This window comes from Mangifera indica, unplaced genomic scaffold (genome assembly GCF_011075055.1).
Source record: "Mangifera indica cultivar Alphonso unplaced genomic scaffold, CATAS_Mindica_2.1 Un_0003, whole genome shotgun sequence".
In the NCBI taxonomy this organism is placed as follows: domain Eukaryota; kingdom Viridiplantae; phylum Streptophyta; class Magnoliopsida; order Sapindales; family Anacardiaceae; genus Mangifera; species Mangifera indica.
In genome coordinates this window covers 862,113-878,000 of record NW_025401095.1, presented here as the reverse complement: position 1 = coordinate 878,000, position 15,888 = coordinate 862,113, and the positions used below count along the sequence as shown (strand labels likewise).

Below are 15,888 nucleotides of genomic sequence, written 5' to 3'. Positions count from 1 at the left end.
AACTGCCATTTTTTAAAACTTAGGCTGGGGGAAAATTTTAGTTTTTAAAGTTTAGGGGGACAAAATTAGATTCTATTTTAGTTTATTTTTAATATTATAGTGAAAATGACGATTTTACCCCTACCACCGTTAGGGTTTGGTTAAATCTAACCGGTCATGGGTGGGTGTTTGGTGTTTTCATAGTTAAAGGAGAGAATTTTGAGAAAACATCAAACCTTGGGTGGGAGCTAGTCGTTTGGCCATGTTGTTTTAATTAGTATGCTGCGTCGATTGGCAGCAAGAAAAGAACATTCCCGCACCAAAATTAAATCAATTTAAATATTTAAAAAAAAAAAAAAAACCCTCAACATGTAGAAAAGGGGAAGAAAGAAGAAAAGACGAAGCAAAGAGAGAGAGATCTGAAGCAAGCAAACCATGGCGAACTCAGACACCGATAAACTGCTCAGAAAAATCGCAGTAGCATTCAATGAACTCGCCGTTACTGTTAATTCACAGACTGCCGATGTCGACGTGGCGACCTTCTCTCACGCATGTTCGCTCGTCTCTCCTCTCTTTGGCTGCTTAGGATTCGCCTTCAAGTTCGCCGAAATGGATTATGTAGCCAAGGTTAATTAATAACCCTAACTCTTTACTTTCTTAAATATTAAGTGTTACTGGTAACATGTCCTAGTGACTTACGTGTTATATGTTGCTAAAATGTGGTATTGTAATCATATTTGTTTGCTAATTTAGTTTATTTTATCAGTGTGAAGTTGATCATCAATGTGACATTGTCCTTGTTGGAATTTTGCGTCATGTTCGTTTGTGTAACATAGTATATATTGTGTTACTGGATTGGATTTTGAGTGCGGATTATTTATGTAATTGTTTTTGATAATTTTTCCTTGGTTAATTATAACGTCTTCAAGGTTAATCAAAACCCAAATCTTTTATTTTCTTAAATATTGTGACTGGGTGGTATTGTTACTGGTAGCGTGTACTAGTGAGTTACGTGATATATGATACTAAATGTGGTACCATAATCGTGTTTGGTTATTAATTTGAAGTTGAATGTTATCAGTATGAAGATAATTGTCGATATACATTTTTCTCACTGGAATTTTGCATCATGTACCATTGTATAACAAAGTACAGATTGGGGGGAGCTTCATTTTGGTATCAAGATTCAAGGGTCTGCTGATGTCACTGAGTTGGTTTTTGAGTGTGTTTGTTTTATATTCTAGTTTTTGTTAGATTATTTTATTTTGTTTACTTATGGAATGTGCTGGTAGGAATAGATTTTGTTTAATGATTATGATTTAATGTGATTCTTATGTTTTGAGTGGATTGATTGATCAATTGAACAATGATATCAGGTTGCTGATCTTGCAGTGGCATCAAAGTCGATAATGACCTTGCAAGCCTTGCTTGACCATGATATTACGGGAAACTCTGTGCGGAAAGCTGGCAGTCACACTAGAAATCTTTTGAGAGTTAAGCGTGGACTGGACATGGTTAGGGTTCTTTTTCAACAGATAATAGCTACAGAGTATGTATATCAAATTCAAACCATTTTACTGATTGTTTAAAATTTTCCATTTTTTGATCATGTTAGTTTACTTTAATTGCCTCTTGATGTTATGATTTGGGTGATTTTGAGTTTATTCTAGGTGGAGGCAAAGGTATGTATTGCCTTTTGTGTCACAATGGTAACTTAGCTTAAGTCATTGCAAAATTGTTCTGTTAATCTTTAGGGATCTTTTGTCTTTCAATTGCATGAATTTCCTCTTTTGGACTAATTTGACTCCAAAATGAGTGAGGTGTCCACGTCATTTTTGTGTTCCAGTAATAGAGTTATCTGTATTTAAAATCAGGTAAATTGGATGATGCTAACATTCAATTTGGCAATGCTGATTGTGATGTTAAGTCACTATCACTCTGTATGGATGGAACCACTTTTATGCTTTGGGAAGAAAAGATAGATGAAGAAGAAAAACAAAGTTTGTATTTTTATAAGCTGAAGCAATTAAGCTGGATGGGATAATCACAGAGAAGTTACATTTACAGAAGGGGAGTGGTTTGTTTGGAGCTGTTAGGTCTTTGTATTATCTTTGTTACAAATAAAGATTTTGGTCCTGTTTTTATATTTATTTTCAAGGTGAAAATCATATGGAAAAAATTGAAAAGAGAAGTGATAATGAAGAGAAAATAGAATAACAAGGTGAATTGGTTTGGTGAGAGAGAAAGAAACAAAGAGAGAAAATGAAAGAAAGAGAGAGAATCATTGTGTTAAAAAAGGGAAAAAGTATTATGATCGTAGAGATAATCCTGGAGGAACTTCAATCTTTAGACCATGTGGTTTGTTTTAAATTTCTTTTGAGAAATATTCTTGTTCATTAAGGTAGCATATTGCTTGTCCACCAAGAAGAAGATTACTGTGTCTATCAAGGAAATGATTCTATTGCATAGTTTTATCCAAAACAAGATACCTGAGTTACCTAATTACATAGAGCATTATCCAAGAAGGACATATTAATTTTATCCAAAAAGGACATATAGCTTTATCCAAAAAGGGACATATATCTTTATTGAAACAGAACCTATGGAAACATATTGCCTGTCTACCAGAAGATTACCTTTTCCATCAAGGAAAATGATTCTTTGACATAAAGTTTTTCCAAAGAAGTCTTATGACTCATCGAACAAAATATAGCATTATCCAAGAAGGATATATGACTTCATGTAACAGCTCCAATATCTTCAAATGTGGATATTGATATGGGTAATTGGGGTGATCAAGAAGGATAAAGCTGCAAGTAATTTATTGTAGATTATGTGTGGAAACATTTGAAAAAGGCCTTATAGAAATGAATGCCATGCCTCTGTTTTCTATCAAGTGCCTAGATTTTCACTTTTCATGTTTCTACTTTGATTTTTGGAAAGCCAAGGCCCCTTGTAAAGTGAAGATTATGGATTTGTTTAGACTACCTTTTTGTACAATGCCCTGTTACTATTCAATTGTGGATGAATATTTTTTTAGGTTTTAGTCTCTGCTTGGTAGCTTTTCCCTTTAGCTGTTCTATTTTCTTGGAAAGATCTCAAACTCATGTGGGAATTAAGAAAGCTAAGATTCTTTGGGGTTCTGGTACTGGTTTATTGGGCTAGAAAGGAAACAGAAGTATTTTTAAAGACAACGGTAGAGAGGGCTCAGTCTTCATTGGACACATCAAGTTCTGGACCTCCTTATGGGCTTTTTTGTTTTCTAAATTTTGGGATGGTTTTTTTCTATTCTTCCATCATAGTTTGGGAGGTGAAACAGCTTGTTCACCTTTTGTTAATCTTTTCATTCTTTTCATTAATAGACCACACACACACACACAAAAAATGAAAGAAAGAAATTACCATGTAATGTGATTCAAATTATGTACTCTGCAAAATTGCCTTAACCTCAGTAAATTTATTATGATAAGTTATTTGATTCCTGAACTAAGTCATTTTAAAGTATCAAGATGTAGACAAGTATTTGTTTGTGGCTGTAAATTATGCAAGTACATTTTCATACTTTAGCATTTGAATGTGAAGTTTGTAACATGTGGCTGAAAGTATGTGATTTCTTATGTAGGGGCAATTCCTTAAAAGATCCAGCTTCCAAAGCGTATGCACAAGTATTTGCTCCCCATCATGGATGGGCAATAAGGAAAGCTGTTGCTGCAGGGATGTATGCCCTTCCAACTAAAGCTCAACTGTTAAACAAGCTGAATGAAGATGGTAAGTGCTTACCCCTGTGATCCATTTGTCACTTTCTGCTGTCAAGTATGTGTGGAATGAAATGCCAATATTGTATTCCAACCCTTTCCCTTTTTAATTTTTTTTGGGTTAATAATTATATCCTTGATATACAAAGGTTTACATTAATCTTTTATTTATTGAAAAAAAAAGAAAGAAAGAAAGAAAGAAATGTGGGTCTAGACATGCTATGCTTACAATTTTACATAATGCACTCCCAATAGGCATGGTGTTTGTAGGTTGAAGCTCAAACTCTTCCCGTGGGATGAGCATTAGTAAAAGCTGGCTTGTTTAGATGAACAGTCTTTACAAATGATGTGAAAACAGTAGCAATCAGTAATTGTATCCTTGGTCCTGGACTAGGTTCTCTGGCCTTGAAATTGGTATGAAGCAAACCAGATTTTGCTCAAACTATTGTTGCTGACTTTAAAAGAAGAAAAAAGTAATGAGGGAAAAGAAGGGGCTTATCTTTTCATGTTATATTAATGGTACAAGTTTTGTTTTTGGTTTCTTTCAGAGGCCTCAGCAAGGGTTCACATGCAAAGTTACATTACTGCATCTGCTCCAGTGATTGTGTACATCGACAATCTCTTCATTTCAAGACAGTTGGGTACAGACTGGTAAATTATGGATTGTAAGTTGAGAAACTCTTCTTTCAACTGCATTGGACGTAGATTGGTAAAATACGTATTTCATTTATGTAGTAATATAATATTGTGTGTGATCATCTTGTTTTAAGAAACACTAAGATTAAACTTCAGCCTCATAGAATCATTACAAATGTTTTAAACTCTTGTATATTTGAAGAAACACCATTGTTAACATGATTCGAGTTAAGGCCAGTGGATGTGCAAGTTGGATTTATGTTGCTCAGTTGTGCTGTAATCCATTGAACATAAATCAGGTGGCAATAATTGACTGTTTTATGAAGATTACAAACAATTGAGTTTGAGTCGCTACAAAGCCTGATGCCGAAGATGATCCTAATCAACTCAATAAACAATAGGATATGGTTGGTATAGAAAGCCCTGAAACCCTATTTTATGAATAATAATGCGCCAACCACATAATTATTATAGTAAAGTATAGTAATTTAATCATTAATAATCTTAAATATTATTGTATTGGGTAGCGCAATCCAATTCTTACCTGCACCTTTCTCTTTCTTAATTTCTCTATTTGCTTTGGGTTGCAATGGGAATTAGGAATGGCAACGGGGAGGGGATCAATCCTCTCTCTGTCCTCGTAGGGGATGTCAATCCCTTTCTCTACTATGGGGATGAAAATGATTCTCTGTTTTCTCTTTGTAAAGAAAAATCTTCTCTCTATCCCTTCTTTATTTTTGCGTGGAAAAATCCATTTCTTGTACTTGTAAATTTTTTTTTTTTTTACTTTTTAAACATAATATAAATATATTAAATAATATAATTAAGTAAAATTAAAATTAACCAATTATTTCAAATATCACAAATATAATATATTAACTACTTTAATCTATACAACAAAAACCTAAATAAATTCGAAAAACATAAATAATTTAAACTATAAAAAATATATTAGTATTTTAAATAAATATATTAATATAAAAGGATAAGGATGAAGATGGGGGCGGGGAGGGGAAGGGGGGGGGGGGGGGTGTGGGGCAGAGAGAGGACACATGTATCCCTATCCTCAACCCGTTTCTAATTGCGGAGATTTTTTTTCATCTTCGTCCTTGTCCCCTTTCCCGTTTCTATTGTGAATCCTCTCCCCGTTAAGGTCGGAGAGGGTCGAAACCCCTAAAATCGGGCCTAAATTACCATTCCTAATGGGAATCCATTTGCATTTTTGTTCTTTCATTGAAATACATTCATCTTTGTGACTCCTTTTTCATTACGTTCGGCTAGTCCATTTGAAAATACCACTTGTGTTTAGTACGTGCTGAAGTTGTTACATTTAGAACTACTTGAAAATTCTTGTTCGTTCTTGTGAGGCCACTACTTGTTTGTGTTCGATTGGAGGCCATTGCAGATGTGCTTCAAATGGAAATGTCTGGATTTTTTGATTGAAAGAATGAAAATTGATTAAACGTTTCCATTTTTTTAGTTGTTGGAGAAGGGGGAACATAATAATCATTAGTATCGACTGGAGAAGAGTATGATTTTCTAACTCCAAAATTTGAGGAATCCATTAGGAAATTAAGGTAAAAAAAAAAAAATATATATATATATTATAAAGTTGAGATGATTTAAATGATAAAAATAAAATAATAAACAAATGAGTTAATAAATACAAATTGAGAGAAAAATTGATGAAATTGGAGAGAGTTTGAGAGTTCAAAGTAATAATGTAGTATAAGAGAAAGTTAAAAACATTTTGTTAATAATGAGTGGTGTTTGAGAGTGTTTATAAATGTGAGCGAAGGGTGAAGTGCAATATATATATATATTTACATTGTGTAGTTGCCCCACCAATGATCAGTTACTGTTGGAATAAAATATATCATTAGGACATTTGGGTTGGGTAATGTTTTATTACAAAAATAGAAAGATTATTTTGAAGATAGATTACTTAGAAGATTACTGGATATAAATGATTACTATGTTTGATAAAATTTGATAGATATAAATAATTATTGTATTTGGTTAAAGGTAATAAAAAATTACTAGTAAATTATTTTACTTAAATAACCTTGAATATAATTATTTTTAAATATTTTTTATATTATTTGTCATATTAATTAAAAATAAATTTATTTTTATCTCAAAAAATTAATAAATAATAATGTAATTATAATAAACTCAAGATTACCTCAATAATCTTTAAATACCTAAGGTGGAGGTGGTAATTAGATTACCACTTATATTACCTGTCACGTCGGCATTGATAATAGAAAATTACTGTAATATTTTATTACTGATAAATCAAACAAGAGAATAAAAGATAAATTACTAAGATAATCTTAAAAACCCTCAACCAAACGCCCCCTAAAAAAATTTATTGTTGGAGGGAAATCATAATTTTTATTATATATTTAACCATTATACTCGGTCTAGGTTTGAAGATTGAGCTTTGGGTTGCTCGTATGGCTTGGGCTTCAAGCACCTGGGTCTTAAGCACTTAGCCTTGTTTGGGCCTGGAGACCTTATCCCTAGGCTCAAATCGGTTTAAGCCTACCTTTTCTAAGGCTCAACCTAGGCTTTTTACCCAACTTTATGTTAGTATGTATGCCTTCGGAATAAATCTTGTTGTCGATTTCAGGGTATTAGATTTTGAGTATATTATTTTGTTTTAATTATATCAATAAAAGAAATATTTTTAGTTCATGTGTCAATCATCTGCTCCTTTTTATATGTTCATATATTACATGTGAAATGTTTGGATGATGCAAATCTTTGGAAAATCACATCAACAAACCATTCTCTATATAATGTTAACTTGACAATATATTACAAGTTAACATGTTGAATGCCTCTATTGACTATCATATGATGATATTAGTGTAGGTGATTATGAGAGTCATGTCACTATAACATTAGCATAAATTAATGGTTAGTAAACTGTTTATCTAATATGACCAATTATGATGAATCACATGCACATTCATAATGTGGTCAATAATTCTTAATAAAATCGTTTATTTGTGTCATTAATCCTTAAACATGAGATATAATAGTTGTCCTCAATATAAATGCACATGATTCATATAATGTATATGCACTTGTTTATGTACGAAGACAAGTGATAATCAAGATGAAATCTATTAACTTGAGATTATATAAGCTTGAGCTCCTAGAGAAATGTCAATAAACATAAGAAATGCAAAATCTCTCGTCATAGTAGAGAAATATTTATAAAAGGTGGTTTCATGGTGAAATTGTTCTGACATATTGATTAACAATTCAATCTAAAATTAATATAAAAGTTTTGACATACCATAAACTTACTCTTGATCAGATAAGACGGTAGAATGATTTAATTACAAAGGGAAAAGGACTATTTCCCACCCATTTTTTAGCCCCATTTCAAAACATACCCACGTCAAATGAAAAACCCAAACACCCACCCAAAGTTTAATCTGTTTGCTCCACCCACATATTTTCTGTTAGATGAAGGGGTAAATTCATAATTTTATCAATAATATTAAATAATTAAAATTTTATCTCATTTTCCCCCCGTTAATTTGAAAAACTAACGTTTGTCCCCTAAATTAAGTTTTAAAAAATTCACTTTTCGCCCTGATATGCAACCACTTTTTCCGGTGACGCCGGAGAAGTTTTTGTCCAAAGGTCGACCACCTCTGGAAGACAATCGTCGTCCAAGAAGGACGAGCGTCATCCAGAGAATGGATGAGCCCTCGTTACTCTCCCTCCAGCCACGTCATTGCCGGTGGCCAAAGGGAAAATGAAAAAAAAAAATTAGGGATTTGAGGGGGTGAAAGTCACTTTTCAAAGTTTAGGGATGGTGGTAAAGTGTAACTTTTAAAATCGGAGGGGGAAAATGCGATAAAATTATATCAATGGAATGTAAACAGTAAAATGACGGTTTTACCCTTATATTTAATGGAGAATTTAACGACAGTTGTGGGTGGATGCAAACAGATTAAACTTTGGGTGGGTGGATGCAAACAGATTAAACTTTGGATGGGTGTTTGAGTTTTTCATCTAGTGTATGTATGCTTTTGAGATGGGACTAAAAAATGGGTGGGAAATAGTCGTTTCCCCAATTACAAAGTATATATGTTTATAATAGGTTTATTGGAGTTCATCTTCTTTGAGGTTTAAGAGTTATGATACATTACTAAAGACTTACCATAATCAGTAAGAGTTTTGTTCATAATAGGTTATAACGAAATATATCATGATTTGGTATTGGGTTCATGACTAGATTACAATGAACCTAGAAAGTCACACATTAAACCTAAATACATAAAGAGTATAACATATAATTAAGAGTTAATGATTAACAGATGTATATAGTTATGTCCAAATTAATCAATTATTGAGATTTGATTATCTAAGGATAGCTAACCTTTACCAAGGGTAATAAAGCCATTTCATCATAATTGGATTGAATTCAATAATGTGTTATGAGTGTAAATAAATCATTTTAAAGAGTGAAAATAATAAATGAGGTAAAGAGTTATGCCCACTTCTTAAAATTGTTAAATGAAAGGGCAAGTCTACAATTAAGAAAATTTACATATATGAAAGGGAATGATGTAAAACTCCACACTCTCACATTGACGGTCAAGAGGGAAAATCATAGTAATAAGGAAAATGCATAATTGAAAATTCTCCAACTGTCCACAATCTATTTCAACTATTTTTTGGAATGTAAATATATTAATTTTTGGATGTAAATATATTATTCTAGGATATCAAATATTTTATTTTAGGATATCTCACCATTTAGATAATTAGTAATTAGATAAATACTTTATTCTAGCATATCAAATATTTTATTCTAAAATATCTCATTATTTAGGATGCTGATAATTAGGAGATAATATTCTTTCCATTTTTATTAATTTGTATGTTGTATAAATATTGTACTTTTTTATTGGAAATACAAGTTGAGAATTTCATTCATCTCATAATCTTTTTTATGATAGCAGAGCTGTTGTAGAACTAGTTCTGTAATCGATCCTTGCAAAATGGCCTATATTTCATCAACATCAGACAATTCTCAAAATGAGTTTGATTCCCCAGCTTTATCTCAACTCAAGCCATCGATCTCAACCACCCCTTTGAAAACACTTTTCTTTTTTACTCTATTAATACTGCTAGGGCTGGATTCGAGCCGAGCCGAGCTCGGCTCGCAGCCAGCTCAGGCTCGGTTTGGTTTTTTAATGGCTGGCTCGAGTTCGGCTCATTTTCGGCTCAGCTTGACTTGTTTTTCATATCAAAATGGCACCGTTTTGTATATATATATATATGGATCAAAATAACGTCGTTTTGTATAAAAAATTTTAAAAAAAAATATACCGAGCCAACCCGAGCCAGCTAGAGCTTGGCTCGAGCTTGATCGAGCCGAGCAGAGCCTGACTCCTTTCGGGCTCGAACCGAGCCTAGCCGAGCTCGAGCTGGCTTGGCTCGAGTCCAGCCCTAAATACTGCCACTCAAATATCCATCAAACTCACACCCTCCAACTACATATCGTGGCGTTTTTAGTTTCATGCCATTCTCTTGGGTTATGATCGTATGAGCTTCATCGACGACTTACAACCATGTCTACCACCCACCATCAGGTTAAACCATTCTCTTTGGATTCATCAAGATCAACTGAATGGCTCTTAGGCTCTGATGTATCTCATCATGTCACCTTTGATTTTCAGAATTCGTCTCTTCACACTGACTATCCTGCCCATGACAATATCATAATTGGAGACGGTACTAATCTTCCATTCACGTACACCAATTTCACATCTCTACCTTTCTCTTCTAAACTCTTTCATTTAAATAATGTTCCTTATGTTCCATCCATGAAACAAAACTTGACCTTTGTTTTCTAATTATGTTTAAATAACAATGTTTCTATTGAATTCTCACCCATATCTTTTTATGTGAAGGACCTTTGCACGGGTGTAATAATCTTACAAGGGGCAACTAAGGATGGTGTCTATAAGTGGCCATGTTTGTCACCATCCACACAACCAATTGTAGCCTTGTCCTTTCTCAAAGTTTTAGTTGAGCAATGGCATCACCACTTACGTCATCCATCATTCTCCATTTTGCGTCATTTTATGTCAACAAAAACATTACCTATGTTCGCGTCTAACATATCTAAATTTTTGTATGATTCATGTCATTGCAATAAAACTTACAAACTCCTTTTTTCTTCCTTATCTCTTACTAGTTCATGTCATCTGAAATTATTTTACTTTGATGTTTGGACCTTACCGGTTGCTTCCATTGATGGCTATAAATAATATGTGATATTTATTTATTATTATACTCGTTACATTTGGCTCTACAACCTAAAGAAAAAATTCGATGTTCATGACATTTTTATAAAGTTCAAAGCACTTGTGAAAAGTTTTTTCAAAATCTCCATAATTACACACTACACTAATAATGAAGGTGAGTATATCTCCCTCAAGTCTTTTCTTGCAACCAATGGAATATCACATCTCACCACTCCACCATATACAACTGAACATAATGGCTTCTTAAAACGTCATCATTATCATATAGTTAAAACTGGTCTTACTCTTTTCTATCATGCTCACATGCCACTCACTTTTTGGTCTTATGCTTTTAGCACCACAGTTTATTTTATCCATTGCATGCCTAAGACCAGTCTCTATATGTTGTCATCTTTTGAAAAACTTTTCGGGTATACACCAAACTATCTTAAATTAAAAATTTTTGGGTGTTTTTGTTATCCTTAGATTTGGCCATATGGTTCTCACAAATTTGCACAAAGCTCTCAACCATGCATTTTTATTGGTTACTCCTCCACACAAAGAGTTTACCAATGTCTTGATACCCACTCTCACAAAATATTTCTCTCTAGACATGACACCTTTGTTGTGTCAAAATTTCCATTTTTATATCAACAATTAAATCTCTATGTCCCACAAGCACCACACTAGAATAATTACCCAATATGATATTCTGATTGATTCTCAAAATCACTGAGTTACTCTAAGTCTTCTTCAGCCACAATTGGCTACACATTCCAAGGATGGCGATGACACATTTACTTCAATGAATCCCCCTTTGAGCCACTCACAATGTAAACTTGATGCTACTACCCCTTCACTTTTTCAATCCCTATATTCGTCAAGCTTAAACTCACTAAAGTTGCCTAGTCCACCATTCTCATCACCACTTGCCAATATTCATCCACTATAGAGTAGAGCAATAAATAACATATGCAAGCCTATACAAAAACTCAACCTTGTTACATTTCATAACCGTGCTATCGATGCCATACCTAACACTATCACTAAAGCCTTAAAACACCATGAATGACGTAAGGCTATATCTAATGAGTTTAATGCTCTTCTTCATAATGGTAGATGAGATTTAGTTCTTCCTAATTCAACTCAAAATCTTGCCAAATTCATCGCTCAACTTGCTACTAAGTTCTCCATAAAGGATCTTGGTGATCTCTCTTATTTTCTTGGCACATAGATACTCCTCAATTCATCAAAATCTTGTTGTCTTAATGAAAATACATCCATGATCTCTTGGAGAAAACAAAAATGCTTAACGCTAATGACATCCATATAATCGTGTGTCCAAACATAGTTCCTAAGCTTCAAGATGGTACCTCTCTTATTGATGAAAAGGAATATCGATTTGTAGTTGGTGGCTTATAATATCTCTCTCTCACGCACATAGGGTTGTGCATGATTTGGTTTAGTATGATTTTGAAAGTTTTTTCAAATCAAATTAAAAGAATGATTCAAAAATTTTTCAAACTAAATCAAACTATTTTAGTTTTTAAACCAAGTCAAACTAAATTGAAAAAATATAGTTTCATCCGATTTGAATTATGGCTTGAATCTATTGAAATCATTCATTTTTAATATATCATTTAATAAAATTAATTAAATTATAATTTTTTAAAACAAAATATAAACATATAAAACAAATATGAAGTATATATATAATATATATAAAAAAGTATAAAATAAATATGAAAAAAACAAGTTATACATTTAATTATTTTCTTAAAAATTTTGTCAAATATAATTCTTTTATATATATATAAAATATAATTTATTACCTGATTTAATTTAAAAATTATTTTAAAAAAATTTATTAATATAAATTAAATAATTTTATAAATTAAACCAAATCAAACTAAAGCAGGATATTTAAGAGTTTTGAGTCACTTTCACAATTTAAATCAAATCCATGTCTCTTTTTATCGATTAAACCAAATCAAACTAAAGCAGGATATTTAAGGCAACTGTCTTTGTCATGGCTGTCCAAGTTTTGCACTGTCTGGCCGTCATCATGATAAGCTGAAAGAATAAATTTGGCTGACAAAATATACAAAAATAATCCATGTCTCTTTTTGAAAACATGGCATCCTCTTATCAACCCAAAGATCCCATTTCTGTTTCCTTCCCACACAAGAAAAGATCCATTCTTGTCTTCACTTAATCTGTTTTCCATTAAAAACTTTACCCTTCTAAACCTCCATCCAATTCCCATTTCACCGCCATGTTCCTTACCTCAACCCTCCTTCAATCTCTTCCTTCTGATAACATTACCCTCTTACTCTTCACTTTCTCTTCTCTTATCTCCCTTTTCTTCCTCAAATGGACGTTCACAAAATCCAGGAACCCAATCCCTCCATGCCCGCCTGGCCCACGTGGCATCCCCTTTCTGGGTAACCTCCTCTCTCTCGACCCGGAGCTCCATACTTACTTCGCACACCTCGCTCACTCCTACGGCCCCGTTTTTCAACTCCGTCTCGGTAATAAAATCGGTGTTATTTTGACTTCTCCTTCCTCAGCTCGCCAAGTACTCAAAGACCACGACATCACTTTCGCCAACCGGGACGTGCCGGTTACGGGTCGGGTCGCAACGCAAGGAGGGCGTGACATTGTTTGGAACCCGTATGGACCCGAGTGGAGGATGTTGAGGAGGATTTGTGTTCTCAAGATGCTCAGTAACAAAACCCTGGACTCTGTTTACGCGCTACGGCGGCGTGAGATCCGGCAAACCGTCGGGTACTTATACAGTCGAGTCGGGTCACCCGTTAACGTTGGTGAACAAATGTTTTTGACGATACTGAATGTCATTACGAACATGTTATGGGGCGGATCGGTTCAGGGTGCGGAGAGGGCTAGTTTGGGTGGGTTATTTCGGAATCTGATATCGGAGTTGACGTATTTGTTGGGCCGGCCGAATATATCGGACTTTTATCCGGGTTTGGCCAGGTTTGATTTGCAAGGACTGGAGAAGAAGATGCAAAGGGTAGCTGGGAAATTGGATAGCATGATTGATGAGATAATTGATCAACGGCTGAGAAGTAATGGAGAGAGTGGGGAGAAAGATAATGAAGATTTTTTACAGTTTCTACTTGAGCAGAGGGATCGGGGTGATTCCAAAACACCTTTTACCATGACCCATGTCAAAACCTTGCTTATGGTAATTACTTTTTATATTATTCTTTCTTAAATAAGAATGTTTCTAAATATGGATAGATTTAAACCAAACCCGAATTGGGATGAGCTTGAATATAGAAAGTCTTGCTCAAACTGATTGTGAGTCCATCTGAGAAGACAGATAGTATCAGAGAAGAAGAGACGCTGTCGGAGAAGAAATTAGCCAAGAACAAAAGTCTATGAATCTATCAACAATTTTCCAACTATTTGATCACTCGATTTGAACCTGAATTGGGGTGCTGAAGAGTTAAGCTGGTTTGATTAAGATCTATCCAATTAATGAATAATTATAGGATTACTAAGAAAATTGACCTATCTACCATTCATCTTTAAACTTATCTTCTGTTTTCGTTCTCCTTGGATGATTAAACTGTAATTAATCTCAAATTTAAATTATTTGTAATATTCAATCTAATTTCTAACCTGTTGCAAAATGTGAAAAATATTGACGAAGTTTTTTGACAGGATATGGTGGTGGGTGGGAGTGATACATCCTCCAATCTAATGGAGTTCGCCATGGCTGAACTAATCAACAAACCAGAGGTAATGGAGAAAGCCCACCAAGAATTAGACCAAGTAGTTGGTAAAAACAACATATTAGAAGAATCCCACATTCAGAAATTGCCATATTTATATGCCATAATGAAAGAGGCCTTGCGTTTGCACCCGGTCCTCCCACTTTTAGTTCCCCATTGCCCCTCTGAAACTTGCACCATTGACGGCTACACAATTCAAAAGGGTTCACGAGTCTTCATCAACGTGTGGGCAATTCACAGGGACCCTTTGATTTGGGAGAATCCATTGCAGTTTATTCCGGAGAGGTTCTTGAGTGAGAAATGGGATTACAGTGGAAGTGACTTCAATTATTTTCCATTCGGGTCTGGACGAAGAATTTGTGCCGGGATTGCTATGGCTGAGAGAATGTTCATGTATTCGCTGGCTACACTTTTGCATTCTTTTGATTGGAAACTAGGGGAGGGACAGAAAGTGGATCTCACTGAAAAGTTTGGGATTGTTTTGAAGTTGAAGACTTCTCTTGTGGCAATCCCAACGCCGAGATTATCGGATTCAGCCTTGTATATGTAGATAAGTAACAAGAATATTCCAATATGCTTGGCAAGCAGCGTTAATCATTTGTTTTTATGCATATATATATATATATATATATTTATATATTTTATATTAATGTAGAATAAGAGTTTGGAAGATTCTTTCACCTTACCTAGAATTTGTAATAGCCTCCTTAATATGTTGTGACAAACTGATGATCAAGAATTGATGCAACCTCATCGTGAGTGCCAGTGCTTGGACAAACAAGGATAGTGGCATCCGCTGAAGGATCTTTTGGCATTGTAGTTTCATCCATATTCCTGGTAAATTTCATAAACTTGAGATATTAAAGATTGGACTAAAACCATGCAAGTCAATGACATGTGCATTCAAACCTAACTTCTTGACTATTTTAAATGGACCTGCTCGTCTAGCATGCAATTCATCATAACTACCTAGAGCAAAATGCTCTAATTGTAGACGATTAAGTATTATCCCTTCTTTTATATTGGCAAAGTTCGTATAAGACTCTGTATGAAGAATGATAAGACATTATTCTTCATCTTGAATGTTTCACACGTAATTACCAAAATCTAATGTTGCTTTGTTTGGTCTAGTAGGAATGGGTAAGGGATTCAAGTCCAATAGAGTTTGAAGTCAAAAGCCTAGGACTACTTCAAAAGGAGTACACCACATTGTACGGTCGACAAAGTTGTTGAAGATAAACTCTGCTTGTGGTAACACCAAATTCCAACTTGATATATAATCCATGACAAGGTAGCCCAACAAATGATGTGTGCAAATATGCTGCGTTATGTGATCATGTTTTTGAAATACGAATCTTTTCCTCTAGATATAAAAATATATTGATCATATCATCTAATATGGTATTATTTTGATACTTATTTTATTATATGATAACATTTGATATTTATCTTTTTAATTTGAGATTGTTATGATAA

General features: G+C 33.9%; 2 protein-coding genes across 3 annotated transcripts; both read left to right on the top strand.

Moving 5' to 3' along the window:
* The first annotated feature begins 309 nt into the window (after positions 1-309).
* Positions 310-4,607, top strand: LOC123205276 (accelerated cell death 11-like). 2 transcript variants are annotated; one of them, XM_044622197.1, is made up of 4 exons: positions 310-606; positions 1,356-1,528; positions 3,602-3,747; positions 4,283-4,607. In XM_044622197.1, the coding sequence occupies exons 1-4, from the start codon at positions 415-417 to the stop codon at positions 4,387-4,389; spliced, it is 618 nt and encodes a 205-aa protein (XP_044478132.1). In that variant the 5' UTR covers positions 310-414; the 3' UTR covers positions 4,390-4,607. The 2 variants fall into 2 exon arrangements, with proteins under 2 accessions (XP_044478132.1, XP_044478133.1); XM_044622198.1 differs by lacking the exon at positions 4,283-4,607 and adding an exon at positions 3,990-4,201.
* An 8,220-nt stretch (positions 4,608-12,827) lies between these two features.
* On the top strand, positions 12,828-15,009 carry LOC123205288 (carnosic acid synthase-like). Its single transcript, XM_044622214.1, has 2 exons — positions 12,828-13,859; positions 14,342-15,009. The coding sequence occupies exons 1-2, from the start codon at positions 12,927-12,929 to the stop codon at positions 14,960-14,962; spliced, it is 1,554 nt and encodes a 517-aa protein (XP_044478149.1). The 5' UTR covers positions 12,828-12,926; the 3' UTR covers positions 14,963-15,009.
* The last annotated feature ends 879 nt before the right edge of the window (positions 15,010-15,888 follow it).

Coding starts and splice junctions, on each gene's coding strand:
- LOC123205276 (XM_044622197.1), top strand. CDS start 415: ATGGCGAACTCAGACACCGATAAACTGCTCAGAAAAATCGCAGTAGCA. Junction 1,529..3,601: donor CAACAGATAATAGCTACAGA/GTATGTATATCA, acceptor TTTCTTATGTAG/GGGCAATTCCTTAAAAGATC. Junction 3,748..4,282: donor AAACAAGCTGAATGAAGATG/GTAAGTGCTTAC, acceptor GGTTTCTTTCAG/AGGCCTCAGCAAGGGTTCAC.
- LOC123205288 (XM_044622214.1), top strand. CDS start 12,927: ATGTTCCTTACCTCAACCCTCCTTCAATCTCTTCCTTCTGATAACATT. Junction 13,860..14,341: donor ATGTCAAAACCTTGCTTATG/GTAATTACTTTT, acceptor GTTTTTTGACAG/GATATGGTGGTGGGTGGGAG.